Raw genomic sequence first — 18,189 nt, 5'->3', positions numbered from 1 at the left:
AAAACATTTCGCTTCTCACCCAAGAAGCTTCTTCAGTTCTTCTTGGATGATGTCTTAACAGAAGAACATGTCCAGTTGCCTTTTTTTGGTGGGGGGGGGGACCTTTGGGACAACCATGACCTGGATGATTGAGAATCTCCACAGTCATCTAACCATTGGTGACTTTCTTGATGCCTGCTGAGGATCCGAAATGATGTTTTAGCAGACCTGATCTGATCCCCCGTTCTGTTGTGGCCCAACAGCGGCCAACGGAGCTGGTGGCAGATTCGGACAGTGAGGAGGTTGGGGAGGAACATGGGCCAGTCCTGGAGTCTGGGGAAGGCTCTGAAAAGGGCTCTGTGTCGGAGGCAGAGATGGGGCCAGGGCCATCTGACAGTTATCAGCTGTCTTCGGAGTCGGAGTAAAGCAGAAGAACAGCTGGAGCCTGTTCCCAGTGTGCGCATGCACAGAGCTGCCAGATGAAGGGAACAGCTGAGGAACAAGGGTCGACTTGGGAGTAAAGCTACAGGTGGATGGTGAATGGCTTCCTTCCCTAGAGTATAAAAGAGGAGCGAAGGGAGAGTGGGGATTTGCAGGAGACAATTGGTCCATTCCAGCATGCTTGCCAAGTATCATGGCGTCTGAAAGATATAGGCCTGGCCCCTCTCTAAGCCTGATAAAGGTTTGTAATTGGGAACTATCATGAAAGGCTGTTGGCCGGGACTTTGTTGGGAAGGAAATTCATTGCAAATCAAATAAAAGGAGTTTATCGGGACGAGGACTCAGCTTTGTGCTGTCGGGGGAAGTTTAGCTCAGAACATGTTCACCATCTTACCCCCCCCCCTTTTTTTTTTGCTACTTGATTCAAAAAGCTAAGCCGAGCCCAGTTGGCACTTCGAAAGGAGGTGACCCGTGGCGGCCTAGATGGGGAAGTTGGAAAAAAAAAAACACCACCGTTGCTAAGAAACTGCGTGGGACACCTGAGGAAGTCACCTGGTCTCAGGCTGGGCTGGAGGCCAGACTCGATCTCCTCCCTCTGCTTCGCATTCTTCCCTGCCTTGCTCCGACCTCTCCAAATTTGAAAGGGCCAACATGGAAGCTGTTCATTGGCCAGCAGAGGGGAGCATTTTCTGGTCCCAAATATATGCTGTTGCTGCCAATCCATGGCCTCCCTCTCTCCAAGGAATACAACCATTCCCATAATAAACCAGAAGTCCCCACCTCCTGAAGGGCCTTGCAAATAAATATGTATGTATGTATGTATGTATGTATGAATGTATGTATATGTATATGTATGTGTATATGTGTGCATGTATGTATGTATGTATGTATGTATATGTGTATATGTGTGTATGTATGTATATGTGTATATGTGTGTGTGTATACGTATATGTATATGGTATTCAGCTTTGTTCGGGTATTTTCCCACGTCATTATAGTTGTGGTTTTAAAGTTGTAGCAACGTTTCGGCAGAATCTCATCTGCCATCATCAGGCTTCTGTATTGTGTTCGTCTGTATATATTCATCTGTGTGTGTGTGTGTGTGTGTGTGTGTGTGTGTATTGTTTTCTTAAGTTTTCACGGTACTTACATGTATGGTATTCAGTTTGTTGTATTTTCCCAGTCATTGTAGTTGTGCTTTTAGCACAACTACAATGACGGAAATCTGAACAAGCTGATATAATATATATATATATATATATATATATATATATATATATATATATATATATATATATATATATATATGTGTGTGTGTGTGTGTGTGTGTGTGTATATATATATATATGCCAATATATAAATTGGCAGCTCAAAAGGGCAGAACGTCTGAACAAAGAAGAAGCCAACTGTGAAGGGAAGAGGAGACAATGGAGGAACCAGAAAGGCCTGTTTGTCCACTTTTCACATGTTAACGTCACCTGCACAGTCAGCCTCCAGGAACAAGGCAGCCGGAGGGTGGAAGGGAGGGGTGTGGATTCGAACTAGCGCAAAGCCTCCAGGAGACGTGGAAGTGAAGCGTGCATTTCATTTGTCTCAGCAGTCTGTTCCTTCACACGCTGCTGTCAAAAAGAGTCACCACCCGCCTTGTTGGCAGGGCAAGAAGTTGGGCGGCCTTGAGTGGCGCTCAGCTTGGGAACCGAGGAGTCTTTCTTTCTCAAGAGCCTGCCCTGATTTCTGTGTCACGAAAGTACAGAGGAGGCACAAAGACATTCTCCACGGTGGCTTTTGCAAAGCAATCCCTCCTCGGGGCCGAATGCCTTTGGTGGGTGGGTGGCAGCTGGGTTAAACCTGGATGAATGGCTACCTGATCCCTGGTGAATTTCAGGAGAACCAGATGGGTAAATTTCACAGTGCTCTGAGATGTTTCACTACCTGATATGATAACAGAATCAGCACTAAAAGGCCCTTGTAATATAACCCCCTCCCCCCTTCTAGCACTGAAGATGTTCCCTAGATGGGTCATGAAATGTCTGCAAGAAAACCACCAAGCTCAGAGAGCACCAAGGGTCCCACAGTTCTCTCTTCTGTCTCCTTCTCCTCCTCCTCTCCTCCTCTGTCTCCCCCCTCCCTCCTAGCATTGAAGATGTTCCCTAGTTGGGTCATGAAATGTCTGCAAGAAAACCACCAAGCTCAGAGAGCACCAAGGGTCCCATAGTTCTCTCTTCTGTCTCCTTCTCCTTGTTCCTCCTCCTCCTCCTCCTCCTCTGTCTCCCCCCTCCCTCCTAGCCAGGGCCCCACAGTTCCACCCTGAGCTACAAATCTTCTTTTCTATGGGATTCACAGAGCTCCTTGCTTGGGTTTAAACTCAACAGTGCAAATGCCATGTGACGTTATCAGCAGACGCCGGGATGATAATTATACAGCCATTACAAGAAATCTTGCAGGCATCATCAAGACTTCACTTCGCATTAACGCTGGGTGGAAAAGGCAAGGAAGAATTTATCTCATTAAGACAGCAAAAATGCCCAATGGATTTTGTTGTCCTTGATACAAGGAAGTAGATTCTTTTTCCCCCCTTTGTTGGTATCTAAGACTAAACCACGTTTTAAGGCTGTAAGGAACCAGCTCCTGGGCGCCTTGATTTCAACCTCCACCTACAGCATATACTTTGCCTAGATCTTTGCCCTAAATTATCTTCAATCTCTACTAGGATCAGTAACAAGAAACCAGCTTCATAAATGATAGCCTGAAGTCCTGATCAGGAAGTTAAAACAAGCTGCGATCGATCCAAAAACAGAAGTACAATTTCTGGTCCTTTTTCTTCAAGCTATGCCAAAACAAGGATGTTACTAAAATCCAAGCCTTATCCGAAGCTATGACAATGGTTTCCTTGACTAGCTTTAAGAACAAAATACTGTCCAGGATGTACCTGCCATTCCTTATTTCTGTTTTGGAGTTGAATTAAGTGCCTGCCAAGAGTTGCAAAAACATCGACCCTTTTAACAGCATAAGACGGTCCTTTGCAAGCAAGTAGAAGTGACCATATTTTATCCAAACCCAACTGGGAACCAAGGCTGTTTCCCACATCCTGGTTATCTCTCCATTCAACCTACCCATGATGCAAAATTAAACTACAATAATATATGACCTCTGCTACTAAAGCCGTCTGCTTTTCAGTCGTTTTAGCATCCATTCCCGCTTCCCTACTGCTATCAATCCCTCTGGAACTCAATGCCCGCAGTTCTGGGTTCCGCCCTCTTGGATCCAAACACTCTCGGCCAAAGTGGCAAGACATGATTTCTTCCAAGAACTGGACAGCGTTACAAAACTCTCAAGAAGCTCAAACACATCTTCTCGTTCCTCTCATTTTAAAACAAATTCTAGTCGGGCAATCCAAGAATCCCTTGCATTATACAGAGGCGGAGGGAAATTATCCTACTGCGGCAAACATCTGCTGTATTTAAATTTGTAATTAAAACGGAATCAAGCGTACTAAAATAACCCGAGAATTTTCCATTTTGAGTCGTTTCTTTTTCTTCTTCTTCTTCTTCTAACCCCCAAATTAATTAATTTGATTGTAACCTGCACATCTGGCCAGGGGGTTAGGGGGTTGCCATGGCACTGCAAACAGGAGTAAAAACTTTACAGCATCCAAAATGACTCCGATTTGGACAAGCAGAGGGGGGAAAGTCAAGCAGGAGCAATTTTTGTAGCAAGACCTTAGGGCCAATTTTATCTAACCCTCATGAGTGCAAGAGGGATTTGGGGAGGAGTGTATTGTTTTTACTCTTTTTATATTGGTTTTTATTTTTTATTTTTTTGTAAGCTGCCTAGAGTCATCGAAAATTATGAATTTATTTATAGATAAATAAACCACCCGCCCAGCCCGTCACGTACGGAATACCTGCTATCTTAATATTCATGTTGTTATCGAGAAGGAGATTCTCCGCTTTGAGATCCCGGTGTACAATCTTCCGGCCGTGACAATATTCCACAGCCGAGAGGATCTGCCAGAATTTGCGCCTAGCATCCGTCTCGCTCAAACGTCCCCGATTGGCCAGGTAATCTGCGGAAAGAGGAAAGGCAAAAGGTGAATTGCACAGAAAAAGGTGTGTGTGTGTGTGTCTCTCTCTCTCTCTTTTTCTCTCTCCTCTTTCCCAAATTCGGAAATCAAGCGTGGCAGCCGCTTGTAACGGGCAAACAGGAGAGGATGCTTTGGCTGGGAGGTTTCATAGCTAGGTGAAAGTTCCTGCATTCGTATGCACGGCTCTGCCTGGCCTGATGGAAACCAGAAAGAAGACACGGCCAATTCTTCCCTGGAAGAGTGAACGTCCCAGCCTTTCTTCCTAGGACATTCTGTCCTGGCTCTTTGCAAAAACAAGGACTCTCAAAGTGTTGCTTGGAGGCCACCTGGAATTTCCTATGTGTGCATGGGAATGGGTGGGGTGGGGTGGGGAGGAGAGAGGGGGGGAGAGAAAGACAGAGAGAAGGGGAGGGAGAGAGAGAGGGAGGGAGAGAATGTGAAAGAGGGAGGGAGAGGGAGAAGGAGGAAGAGAATGAGAGAGAGAGAGAGAGAGAGGGAGAGAAAGAGAGAGGGAGGGAGAGAGACAGAGGGGGAAAGAGAGACACAGAGAGGGAGGGATAGAGGGGGGACAGAGAGAAGGAAAGAAAGGGGGAGAGAGGGGGGGAGGGAGGGAGGAAGACTCTTCAATGCTGTACAGGTTGGCAGGAAGTCAGGACCAAGCCAGCCACCTGGCACATTCTCTTAAGAGTTTCAGGATTGAAGATCTACTGAATGAAGAGGACTTCGCCTACAAGGGAAGCGAGGTCTTTTTCTTTGATTTTTTTTATTCTTATTCTTATTTTTGCAAGCTTGGGGCAGCAGTCAAGTAAGAAACCACCAGATGTCTTGGCCTTTCCCTGCTGGAACTTCCTCCTTTCATATTCTGAGAGGGCAACTATCACAAACAGGAAGACACACATCTGACGCTAGCATGAAGTTCTAAGGAACAGCTTTCGTTTGTGTTTTCACACCCAGTTATAAGACTATTATTATTATTTTTCTGAACCACACTCCCCCTCCAAAACTATGTTCCCTAAACTACACTCCCCCCACCTCCCAAAAAAGCCAAGTTTTAAGGTCTTTCTGGAACCCCGGGAGGGTTGGAGGCGTGTCAGAAGAATGCCAGTTTTCTAGATCTCTTTTAAGATGAGCCAGTAGTACAGCGGCCATATGGCCTTTATTAAAAAGGTCAGTCTTTTATTTTGGAAAGCTGTCCTTTAGATTGATTTATTTTTCAAAAAGCCCACTTCTGCCCTTTATTTGGGCCGTTTGCAAATGGTACCACTTAATGCACGCTCTTTCAAATTCATGCAAAACATGTGAAAAGGGAATTGCCCTTTTAAAAAAAAGCAAGTTTGCATCATATGCCGTTTGATTTTTTTCAATATTTTTTTATTATTAGAGGCTTGTAAAGTTTGCCCTTAAAAATTGTCTTGCAAAGCTAAGTTTTAAATGCAAACAACTAAACAACAACACAAAAATTATCCTCTTTCAGATTTTTTTTCCCAGGTTTGTCCTTTATTTCCCCCGACAAAATAAGGTCATATAACCGAGAACTGGAACCCATGCCTCCTGCCCAAACGGCCCAGAAACGACAGGAAAATAGTATCTTTCAGGAGACTCTCTTGTAAAACCAGGAGCACAATCACACGGGGCTTCTATTCATCCCACAGTTTCAGCAATGCAGGTAGACTTGTGTTTGAAGTTACAACAGCACGGAGAAACGTGACTTCAACTCCTTCCCTCAAAACGACGCTATAGAGCCCTGCACACCAGAACAACTACACACAAGGACAGTTTTCCCCCGAACGCCATCACTCTGCTAAACAAATAATTCCCTCAACACTGTCCAACTATTTACAAAGTCTGCACTACTATTATTATTAATCTTCTCATCACTCCTGATCACCCCTCCCCTCGCACTTGTGACTGTATGACTGTAACTTTGTCACTTGTATCCTTATGATTTTTATTGACTGTTTCCTAGTATGATTTGATTGCTTATTGTACCCTATGACTATCATTAAGTGTTGTACCTTATGATTCTTGACTCTTGACGAATGTCTCTTTTCTTTTAGGTACACTGAGAGCATTTGCACCAAGACAAATTCCTTGTGTGTCCAATCACACTTGGCCAATAAAGAATATTCTATTCTACTCTACTCTACTCTACTCTACTCTACTCTACTCTACTCTACTCTATTCCTTATTCTATTCTATTCTATTCTATTCTATTCTATTCTATTCTATTCTATTCTATTCTATTCTATTCTATTCTACTCTACTCTACTCTACTCTACTCTATTCTTGCAGTCCCCCCCATCACGGTGATCAAAAATTTGGGCACTTGGCAACCTGCCCCAACCAAGAAAAAAAAAATCCACCCTCAGAAGTTCGCATGACCTCCCCCCCATTCCCTTGCCAAGGACGCCTTAGTAATCCTTGCCAAGAACGTTTCAGTAAACGTGGGTTTACTAAAACCCACCTCGCCTGCTACCTCTTTAAGACGATTTATACAGATTTGGGGTGGACACACAACGGATGGGATGGGAGTGGAAAAAAGTCGTGACCTTCTGTGGTGGGTGAGGTGTGTGTTGTGTGTCTTTCTTCAGAAATGGACAATGAACACAGCCGCCTGGCAGCTACACAAGGAAGAAAAGGACGGGGGGGGCGGGCGGGGGGGGAAGGAATCCAGATTTGTATTGACGAAGAAGACCTGCGAGCGGAAGGAAGGAGAGGAGGCCGTTTCTAAGGCACCTGGAGAAAAACCCCACTGTCGATTATTTCAGAATTGATTTCGAAAGCAATTTGGAGAGAAAACAATTTTGCAAGGCGCCCTTACAAAATGAAAAAGGCCCTTTTAAAATGTACTTAATTAGCTAGACTGTTGGAGAGAGGGGGAGAGAAATTAAAATATATATAGATAATAAACCTTTATTGAAAAATTAAAACATTAAAATACAAAATACAACACAAATATTTAAAACAGGGTGTCCAACCTTGGTACGTTAAGCCTGGAGGACTTCAACTCCCAGAATTCCCAGCCAGCAAAGCTGGCTGGGGAATTCTGGGAGTTGAAGTCCTCCAGGCTTAATGTTACCAAGGTTGGGACCCTGATTTAAAATAAAAGTGTTATGTATATTACAATCCTTTTTGACAGTGCTTGCAGTTCAACTGTTATTCCAGTGCATATTTTATACTCCTATTTGTTCATATATACATATGAACAAATTCCTTATTTATTTCTTATTTCTTCATTCCTTATTTATTTATTTCTTTCATATATATCTTTATAGAAAACCGGGCTAGGAAACTGGACAGGCACTCAAATTATGTTTCCTTTGTGCACCAAACTGTAACTCTCCAGGAAGAGATGAAAGGGGCTAGATTTTCTCTCTCTCTCTCTCTCTCTCTTTTTTTTTTCCCCCTCTCTCTCTCCCTCCCCAGTATAAACAAAAGGAGGTGATGTAACCATGGGTGCCGGCCCCTTTTGCAATAATCTCACCGTCAGATCTGATTAGTGGTTTTACTGACAGATTTTCAGTCAAACGGGTTATACAATTGCCGTGCCACCAAACGAGGTTGGTCTAGAAACCTCTAGTGTCTCATTAAAAGATGGTTTTTTTGGGGGGTGGGAAATAACCCCCCCCCCACTCTAAATAAGCAATCCAATTGGAGTGGGGTAGAGCACCCCATTTTGTATGCTTTCCAACGCTCGCAATTTACACGATGACTTTGCAAAGTTAGGTGAGTTGTGTTCGGTGTTTGTACGGGATGCAAAGCATAACTGGGGGGGAGGAAAGGTTGTGTTGGGTTGTGTTCGTCTTTTGTACAGGGCGCAAAGGGTAAGGAAATCAGCTTCTGTGCCAATTCCCCCAGGAAGGGATCTTGAAGGGCGGCCTTCGGGGCCTTGGAGGGGAAGTGGTTTAACTCACTAGTGCCCCGTTTCTCAACCCTGGCAGTTTGGAAGAGGGATGGACTTCAATTCCCAGAATCTGCCAAGCTGCCATGGCTGAGAAACACTGAATTAGCATAGCTGGCTGGGGAATTCTGGGAATTGAAGTCCACCCGTCTTCAAGCTGCAAAGGTTGAGAAACGTTGAATTAGGTTATTATTCTTGCTGTCTCCCATCCTTCCGAGGTCGGTAAAATGAGACCCAGATTGTTGGGGGCCATAGGCTGACTGCAAACTTAGAGAGGGCTGTAAAGCACTGTGAAGCGGTATATAAGTCTAAGTGCTATGGCCCTCCCTCCCTCCCTCCCTTCCCTTCCCTTCCTTCCTTCCTTTTCCTTCCTTCCCTTCCCTTCCCTCCCCTCCGCCCTGCTTAGAGAGGGCTGTGAAATAAATATGTCTAAGTTCTATTGCAGGGGTGGGCAATTATGTCCTCTTTATTACCTGTGGACTTCAACTCCCAGAATTCCTGAGTCAGCATGGCTGGCTCAGAAATTCTGGGAATTGAAGTCCACAGGCCGCAAAGGGGTCATAGTTGCCCACTCCTGTTCTATTGCGTTCTTTCTTTCTTTCTTTCTTTCTTTCTTTCTTTCTTTCTTTCTTTCTTTCTTTCTTTCTTTCTTTCTTTCTTTCTTTCTTTCTTTCTTTCTTTTCTTTCTTTCTTTTCTTTCTTTTCTTCCTTTTCCTTTCCTTTCCTTTCCTTTCCTTCCTTCCTTCACCACCACTGGAGCTTTTTAAGAAGAGATTGGACAGCCATTTCTCTGGGATGGGATGGGGTCTTCTGCTTGACCAGGAGGTTGGACTAGAAGGCCAATTGCAACAACAGGTAGGATGCTACTGCATCCAACCTTCAGAGGGTTTTTCTCTTAGATCATCTCGGGCCTCTCTTTGAGAAGAAAAGCAGATTAGAAGAGCATCAGCCTGATTTTAATTCCTACAGGAAGCCTGAAAACAGTTGTATGCTTCTTCTAGAAGGCTTCTGAATTCAGGGGATGGGATAAAAATACCCAATAAAGTAATTACAACACTGTTGAAAGGACACATATTTGATCAACACCATGTTCCTAAATCAGAAACATTCGGCCCCGTATGTGAGGTTGCCTGCCTTAAAACCATTGTCAGCAAACATTTACTTAACCTCTAATGTACATACACAACCAACGGAAAGCAACTTCCCTATTGTTGCCAAGAAAAAGACACAAGAGTTGTCCATAAAATGAACTCAAAGGACAAAAGTTAGCAGAGATGGCTAAACTGACTGCTTCGGTTAACAAAAAAAAAACAAACCCACACAATTACTTTTGTTTCGACTTGGCAACCACTTTTGGACTTTGTGCTTGAGATGGGAACAAAAATAAAACTTTGATTTTGGGGTTTATCCACTGGGTAGGTTTGTTGTTATAGAAAAGGCTAGTTTATACTATTATATAAAAATAAAAAATTAAGGTTTGATGCCATTGTCTTATTCTACTACACCAGTCTGAAGTCAATACCTTATCTTTCTTTTTTTCCTTTTCCCTACACTTTCCCTTTCCCTTCCCCTATTGTTCTTATTTTTATTTTATTTTTTTGTTTGCATTTTTGCATTTTACATGATATACGAATAAAAAAAAATCTACGATTTTTATGCATTATGAAGCATGGCGAAGATGGAAGCAAACAGAGTTTGTGGAATAACAAGACAAATGTATTTGGCTTAGCAATATTAAAAAGTTTCTCTCTCTCTTTCTTTTTTTTTAAAGGAAGCCTCCGGTGGGATAGGATTCCTGGGTGTGAATTTGTACCGTGTTACAAAGCCAGCTACTTGCTACTGTTCACAAGAGGCAGCTGAAAACGCCAGCTGGGCTTTCCCTCTAAGAAGATTTGGGAAGACTGACCGGATAATAATGATTTTAAGAGGCAGCTTTTCCCCAGGGTGACGGCTCATTGATGAGAGATCCTATGAGATCCTGTCAAAGGACAAACGGGGACCGGATCAGTCCAGGAAGGATGGAGGGGGTGGGGGGAGAGGAAAGAAACAAGGCCCATCAACCCCCAAACTCCACAACAAGAGTTGCTGTCTTTGTCTGCGAGGAAAAAAAATATCTTAATCATTCTGCATTTCTGTTTTCTTTTTTCTTTTTTAAAAAACGGGGATCCGAATGATTTCCAGGATAGGTTCTTCTAACCAATGAGGGGGACAGGTGGTCCTTGACTTATGGCCACAATGGAGCTCCAAGTTTACGTTGCTAAGTGAGACATTTGTCAAGGGAGCTTTGCCCTGTCTTTCTTGCCCTGGTTGTTAAAGTGAATCATTGCAGCTGTGATTGTAAACAGCCCGATTATGGTCGCCTAAAAACAACTGTACCCAGGCAATGCACCGTTTGATTGAAATGGAGTTTTTATGTATTATACTGATAAAACAAATAAAACGTTAAAAAAAATCATTACAGCTGTTAAGTTAGTAACCTGGTTGTTAAGTGAATCTGGCTTCCTGGGTGATTTTACTTGCCATAAGGTTGGGGACACTGAAATTGTCGGAAACATGAACCCGTTGGCAAGAGTGTGGACTTCGATCACGCGGCCATGGGGATTGCGGTGAGGGATGTGTGAAAAATGGTCACAGCTCACTCTTTTCAATGCCGTTGTAACTTCCAACGGCCACTAAGTGAACTGTTGTAATTTGACGACTACTTGTGGTTTGCAAAGATCGGGTTAAAAAAAAAAGGCGAGCAACGGATAGTATGTGCAAAAAGGGGCCAAATTGTGGGAAGCACAACTCTCCTTACCTCATTTCGGGGCCTTGTAGGTTATCAGGATGAACTTCTGATAACTGCTGATGTGCAGTTAGTCCTCAACATACAACCATTTGATTAGTGACCATCAGGAGTTACAGCAACTCTGGGAAAAGAGACTTACACGCACCCAGACTTACAACTGTCGCAACATCCCTGCGATTGCGCAATGAAAAATTTGGGCACTGGGACCGGGTTGGATTGACACAGCGTCCTGGGGTCAGGCTATCGCCAACCTCCCCACAAGCCAATGAGAGAAGACAGGCTCGCTTAACGATCAATCGGATGCACTTAACAACGGTAATGGCAACAAGGTTACAATATTGGGGCATGGCTTGCTTAACGATGTACCAAATGGTTTTCACGCAAACACCTTTGGAACATGCTTTTCAAAGCAGCCACTGCAATCTCTACCTTTCTTTGCTAAAGGATTGTCCTGCAATAAATAAATAAATAAATATTTTTATTTATTTATGACAAACTATTCTAAAAATAAGAGTTCCAGGTATGCATATCCGGAACTAAAATGGTATTTATTATACTTACTAAGCCTCTGCTGACATCGCCGGAGTATTAAACTACCATTACAGAGATCTATGCCTTTATATATCATTAATCAATTTAGCAGTTGCACACGTAATAGGCCCTTCCAACCGCCTCCCACCTGTAATTAACTCTGTTGTTTTTGCTTTAGTCATGTTGGTTTCCAGCTTGGATTGCTTGTCTCTATGACGTGTTATAGGCTTTATCGGTTTTATATATATAGGCTTTCCTAGAAAACATGTAGCTTACACACACACACACACACACACCACATACAGAGGTCACTCTTAACCTCCAACCTCCTTAAGTCAATTTAATTGGGGTAATTCAGAAGAATTGGAAACCATCTCAATTTCAAACAGAACAATAGCTGGAATAAACAGATCTTTCACTTGGAAATGAGGCCGTTTCCTGTCCTGCTTAAGAGCAGCAACCCTCTCGGTTCTCATTTGCAAGAAATCCCAACGTGGAACAACAATTTGGAACAGGCTGATATCCCAGGGATGATGACTAAACAGGAGTCCAGGCCAATGAAGATACCAGCTGTATGAACTTTCCTTTCTCGAGAATTTCCAAATTCTCTCTCTCTCTCTCTCCTCCCCCACCTTATTACTATGTATTTGCCAGCTAGGAAATCCTGGGGAAAAGTTTGTTAAAAGGAAGCTGAGCAAAGGAAATTAAAAGGCATGCACTTGGCAGACAAGGATATCTTTATGTGCTGGGAAACTGGTTGGAAATGAGCATCAGGGAATCACTTCTTTTACAGGATCTTCTGACCATATTCCCTCCCCCCCCCTCCGCATCGCTGACCACAAGAGGTGCAAACCTTCAAAGGGAAAGGTGGATTGCCAAACTAGCCTGGGGCAAGTCGACGCTTTGTTCGGTGCCAGCTTGACTCGCAATTCAGGCTCCGGCAAGAAAGGAAAGCCACTGAATTTAGCGTCCTTGGTACAGATGAATTGGCAGGATTAACAATCAGGTTTTATGAAAGCAAGCAACTTTTTAAGAGACTCCCAAGTACGACTGGAGCTTGTGACCCAGCAACAGAGGCAGCAACGTGGCTTGCCAACTCTTTACCATTTAAGGAAGGAAAAAAACAACAGCCAGAATCTACAACTCTGGGTTCAATCAGACAACAAAGTTGGCTAATTTAAGAGGTGTGGACTTCGACGTCCAGAATTCCCCAGCCAGTGCTAACATTTGAAAAACATTGAATTAGATGAATGTGGGTTAACATATGGCCCTTAAGTCTGATTTAGCCAGGAGAGGATATGTCCTATGGTCTTCTATATTCTTTATAAAAATAAAAAAAAACTCTGAGGAATATCACAAACCCTTGGGGAGCAAGCAGGGCCACAGGCAAAGAAGAATTTCGATACAGATTAACAGAGTTGGAAGGGACCTTGTAGGTCATCTAGTCCAACCCCCTTGACCAAGCAGACCCTTCACCATTTTCGACAAATGGCAGTCCAGTCTCTTCTTGAAAGCCTCCAGGGATGAAGCTCCCACAACCTCTGAAGACAACTTCTGTTCCATTGCTTGATTGTTCTCACTGTCAGAAAGTTTTTCCTTATTTCCAGGTTGAATCTCTCCTTGTTCAGTTTCCATCCATTGTTCCTTGTCTGGCCTTCAAAGGTTCCTTGGAGAATAGCTTGACCCCCTTCCTCCTCTCTGTGGCAGCCCCTCAAATATTGGAAGGCTGCTCTCCTGTCTCCCCTGGTGCTTCTCTTCCCTAGACTAGCCAGGCCCAGTTCCTGCAACCGTTCATCATATGTTTTAGCCTCCAATCCCCTCATCATCCTGGTTGCTCTTCTCTGCCCTTTTTCTAGAGCCTCAACCTCTTTTTTATAGTGTGGTGACCAAATCTGAATGCAGTACTCTAGGTGTGGCCTTACTAAGGCTTTATAGAGTGGTATTAGTACTTCCCTTGATCTTGATTGTATCCCTCTGTTAATGCAGCTTAGGATTGCATTGGCTTTTTTGGCTGCCACTGCACACGGCTGGCTCCTATTTAACTGATTGTCCACTAAGACTCCAAGATCCCCCTCACAGTTACAGATATTGAGCCTGGTTTCACCCAGTTTGTATGTGTACTTGTGGTTTTTCTTGCCTAAGTTTAAAGGGGAGTAGACCCTTCAGCGGCTGTTGCTTACTTTCCAACAGAAGAAGTGGGAGAAATCCACAACCAGGAGCTCAAACATCTTACTTAAGTGCTTCCTATTTACATAGCCTCCTCCAACTATTTGCTTTCTGGATGTGGTTATCAGTATAGACGCCGTACCGTACCTCGCTTAGCAAAAGGGTACATTTGGCAAAACACGGCACGTATGCCCAGAGGTTCTTCTCTGATACCATGTTAGATAAACGAAATATTAACCCCAGTCCAGGTTTGGTTTTTCTTCTCCTTATCAGTTCTGAACATTTGCAGGGCTCCCGGGAGAAAGGCGATCGGGCAAGTAGCTGCTTCCAACCCTCCAGCTGGAACAGAAGGGGCTGATAAAAAGTGACCTTACTCACAACCAGGCCAAACACACACACACACACATGGTGCGTAAGTGTCCGAGGAAGCACCCTGGCCACAGCTTTGCTCAGGGTATTAAACATGTAAACATGAGTGATAAACATGCGACGAGATGCCAGGAGTCGGCATCATGTGCAGTTACAACAAGAAAAGTGGATTTAATATAAACCCAACTCGGCGTTGACGAGGGGGGGGGGGGGGGAAAGGAAACATTTCACCAACTATTATTTATTTCTGCTGACTTTTATTATCAACAGTGTCCCTATTCTGGGCTCTTATAAAATGTCTTTGTACACATGTAACCCTAATCTACCTCCAAGGCCATGGAAATTCTACTTTAGTGGTAAAGCTGCAGAGGAAAAAAAAGCAAATTTAGAATGACGGAATAACAGAGTCGGAAAGGAGCTTGTAGCCTCCTCCTTCCAAAGCCAAGGTACTAGGGCAAGTTTGGAGGCATCACCCAGGAATTTCCACCTCCTCGTTCTCCACTCTCACTGCCACAAGGCAAATGCATGGAGTTCCAGTTGCTCTTCTACCTTTCAGCACTACCTTATTGCCATTAAACGAGGACCTCCTCCAAGCCAAGAACTTGGGATTGCCAAGTGCCTCAATTAGAGATAGTCCCCAACTTACGATCATTCGTTTAACGAAAGTTTGAAGTTGCCATGGCTTTGGGAAAGGTGACTTAAAAAGACAACCATCCACATAGGCTATTGGTGATTTTAAGGCTCCCCCACACGCTCTTCAGTTCTTCTGTGTTATTCTTTTTAAAAAAAAAAATTCATTCGCAAAGAAAGAAAATGCCAATTTTTCTAAAACTTTTTAGAAAGCTTCAGCAGCCCTTTTTCTAAAGCTTTTTTCTACTTTTAGAGTTGAAACCATTTCTAAAAGATCTAAATAAGGTTACGAGTGATATTTTATGCAACATGGTGACATAATACATTCCGAGCATGGCTCTGCATAATTTTTTTTTAATACCAGGGAAGACTTCTGATTCACATACATTATGTATGTAATTAAAAAGAGATGCAAATTCTACTGCACCAGACAAAATGGATCGTGGCCCTTTCAGTTTAAGCATTACTTGCCTGGTGGGCAATTTTTAACGTTCTTTAAAAAGGCCACATTTCAGAAAGCAGGTGGATTTCACAGAATAGCAGCACCAAGAGATATATAGGTAGCCTCAACTTTCAAGCATTCATTTAGACAGAGGTCTCCAAACTTGGCAACTTTAAGACTTGCGGACTTTGCCACATGTAAATCACAGGACTGTGGGGAGGCTGCAGTGGTCATACGTGTGAAAATTGATCATAAGCCACCCTTTTGAGTGCCGTTGTAGCTTCGGTCACTAAACGAACTGTTGTAAGTCAAGGACTACCTGTATTCGAGAGGTCACGCTATCTTTTCCCCCCCATCAAATAGAGTTTAAGTCCTCAAAACTGATCTGGATGTTTATGTCCAAGTACGGATGTCAAATCTACTTGCTGGTGTGCAATGCACAACAACGAGACTTAGTTATCTTCTGTTCAGCAGCACATCAAAGTTCAGAACAGTCGATAACATTACTGATCCTTAATCTCAGTAAAACTGCCAATGTAGAACAGGATATTGTATGTTATACCAGAGGAACAAAATCCAAAAATGTTCCTGCAGAAAGAGAGAAACTGACCGTAAATCATAAAAAAAAAAAAACAAAAAAACCACTGATTCTGTTCTTGCACGCAAGCTGGTGCCCCAATGAGGAATTTCCTCTTAAAGAGATTTCTCTCTGAGCCCTGGAAATACTGTACAATCATGCTACACACACACACACACACACACACACACACACACACACCCCCTCCCGAAACGAATGCTAGGCTCTTCGGGAAGCTGAAAAGCTGTGAAAGCACCATGGGCCTTCTTTTTTTCTAAATGGCAAAAAGACAGAAATACTTTTAAAAAGGAGAACAACAATAATATTTATCCACCAAGGATGATTAAACAGGGCGAAACCAAAGTGTTCTGACCCAGCTCCCCAAACACGACAAACCCTCTCGATGTGAATTCAAAAGATTCCTTTATTAGGAGTGCCGGCAGCCCGGCAAAAATGTCTCTCTCGCTGGTTAACGAGTCCGTCCGTCGGCCCGGAAGATGAATAGTTGTCTACCACACCTTTTCATCTCCACCCCCTGCCTTTTATTCCCCAGAACTAGGGTGGGGCCTCACTAGCAGTGGTGGCTCTTCCGTCCCAAGGACCGGCCCATAGATTTCCACTGCTCTCCTCTCCTCTGCCTTCTGTGCAGCTGCGCATCAGGCACTTGACTTAGTTGTTCCTCCTCTTCTTCATCAGCCACTTCCAGACCTGGGGGCTGTTGACTCTCCCATCTGAGTGCTGACGGATGGCCTAGCCTCCATCTCTCTCTCTCCCTCCCTCCCTCCCCCGCCCTCTCTCTCTCTGCCAGATCCATTCTCTTTTCCCCCTCAGGTTGCCCTGATGCTGGCCCTGACTCCCACACTTCCACCTCCTCCTCTGATTCAGCTGCTGGAGGGGCTGGTGGCCGACAGACCGCAACACACGGGGCCACCATGCCTTCCAGGAAATCGGCATCTGCAGAGCAGGACACGGCCTCCATCGAAGAGGAAGTGAAGCATGACAAAAATAATCCAAGCTAGCGTTTCTCAACCATGACCATTTTCAGATGTGCAAGGCTGGCTGGGGGAATTCTGGGAGTTGAAATCCACGCGCATCTGAAAGTGACCAAGGTTGAGAAACACAAGTCTAACCTCTCCCCCTTTTATGCTACACAGAAAATGGGCTGAATTGAGCCCAGGAGAACATTCTCCAATCCACTTAATAATGGTGACAACGCAGATACCTCCAAGAATTCTCATCGGTGTCTCTCTTCTTAGAAGGGTTTGGAGTCATATAATGTTCATCCCACTGTCTGAATTTTATTGAAACATTCTGCACGAGCTGGGCCAAGGGAAGGATTAGGCCCAAGGACATGGAATATAACTCACCCTACTAGGAGACCAAACTCTTGTGCTTGTCCTTGGTGTTCTCTGAGTTTGGTGGTTATCAGTAGGTTATCAACCTAGATAACACAATCATTAGCTCTGATGGTGTTACCCAGTTTGGTCATGAAACGTCTGCAAGAAAACCACCAAGCTCAGAAACCACAATTCAACCCTGAGCAACGAATACTCTCTTCTGTTGGGACCAGACTCTTGCTTGCTGCTTGTCTATCAGGGACCCTACGCAAATTCCTTCTGTGGTTAATCTAGCAAACCCTGTCAAAGCTATTCTGAAATAGAAACCAAGATTGCAGCCTGACTATTAGTCATCCTCTGGATTTTGTGTTCTGAAACATCCCAACACAAAGGGGTATCCAAGAAATGTGACATTGGAGGAAGTCGCCCTTAGCCATATAATTGTTCACGTGCCACCGTTTTTTGCACAATCCAACCCAAGAACCGGCAATCTTATCCAACGACAACTCAAGATAAAGCTAAGTAATTAAAGGCAGCCTTTACATTTCAGCTCTTAAAAAGGCTTCCAGGGTTCGCTTCTTACTCCCTTGTATACCTTATCTGGTTAAACACTTCCAGGACATTCTGATTATTTTGATTACACAGTGGGAACCTTCACATGATCTTTCTCTAATGTGCTATCGTCAGACTGTAATCATCAGCCAGCAGTGCCCTTTGGCAGTGTTTTTTCAACCTTGGCAGCTTTAAGATGTACGGACTTCAATTCCCAGAATTCATAGCTGGCTGGGGAATTCTGGGAGTTGAAGTCCACACATCTTAAAAGCTGTCAAGGTGGAGAAACATGGCCCTTCAGGATTCCGCGCAGAACAAACGAAGGCAAACTTTGCCCAAAAGAATGGACGCGACACAAGTTTGACCACGAGGCTTCCAAATAAGGACAAAAA

At 43.9% G+C, this 18,189-nt stretch overlaps 1 protein-coding gene and 1 long non-coding RNA gene across 2 annotated transcripts in view; one reads left to right on the top strand and one right to left on the bottom strand.

The window, feature by feature from the left end:
- SIK2 (salt inducible kinase 2) overlaps positions 1-18,189 on the bottom strand; it is a 54,869-nt gene that overhangs the window by 19,594 nt on the left and 17,086 nt on the right. The window contains 1 exon segment of the mRNA XM_087970190.1: positions 4,325-4,486. Coding sequence (XP_087826316.1) covers positions 4,325-4,486 — 162 coding nt within the window.
- LOC148130066 (uncharacterized) lies at positions 8,071-10,442 on the top strand. Its single transcript, XR_015750384.1, has 2 exons — positions 8,071-8,230; positions 10,177-10,442. It is a non-coding gene; the product is annotated as an uncharacterized LOC148130066 (long non-coding RNA).

Source organism: Notechis scutatus, chromosome 7, assembly GCF_049901735.1.
Source record: "Notechis scutatus isolate UNSWTSFEM ecotype Mainland chromosome 7, rNotScu1.2, whole genome shotgun sequence".
In the NCBI taxonomy this organism is placed as follows: Eukaryota; Metazoa; Chordata; class Lepidosauria; order Squamata; family Elapidae; genus Notechis; species Notechis scutatus.
This window is presented reverse-complemented; position numbering and strand designations above follow the sequence as displayed.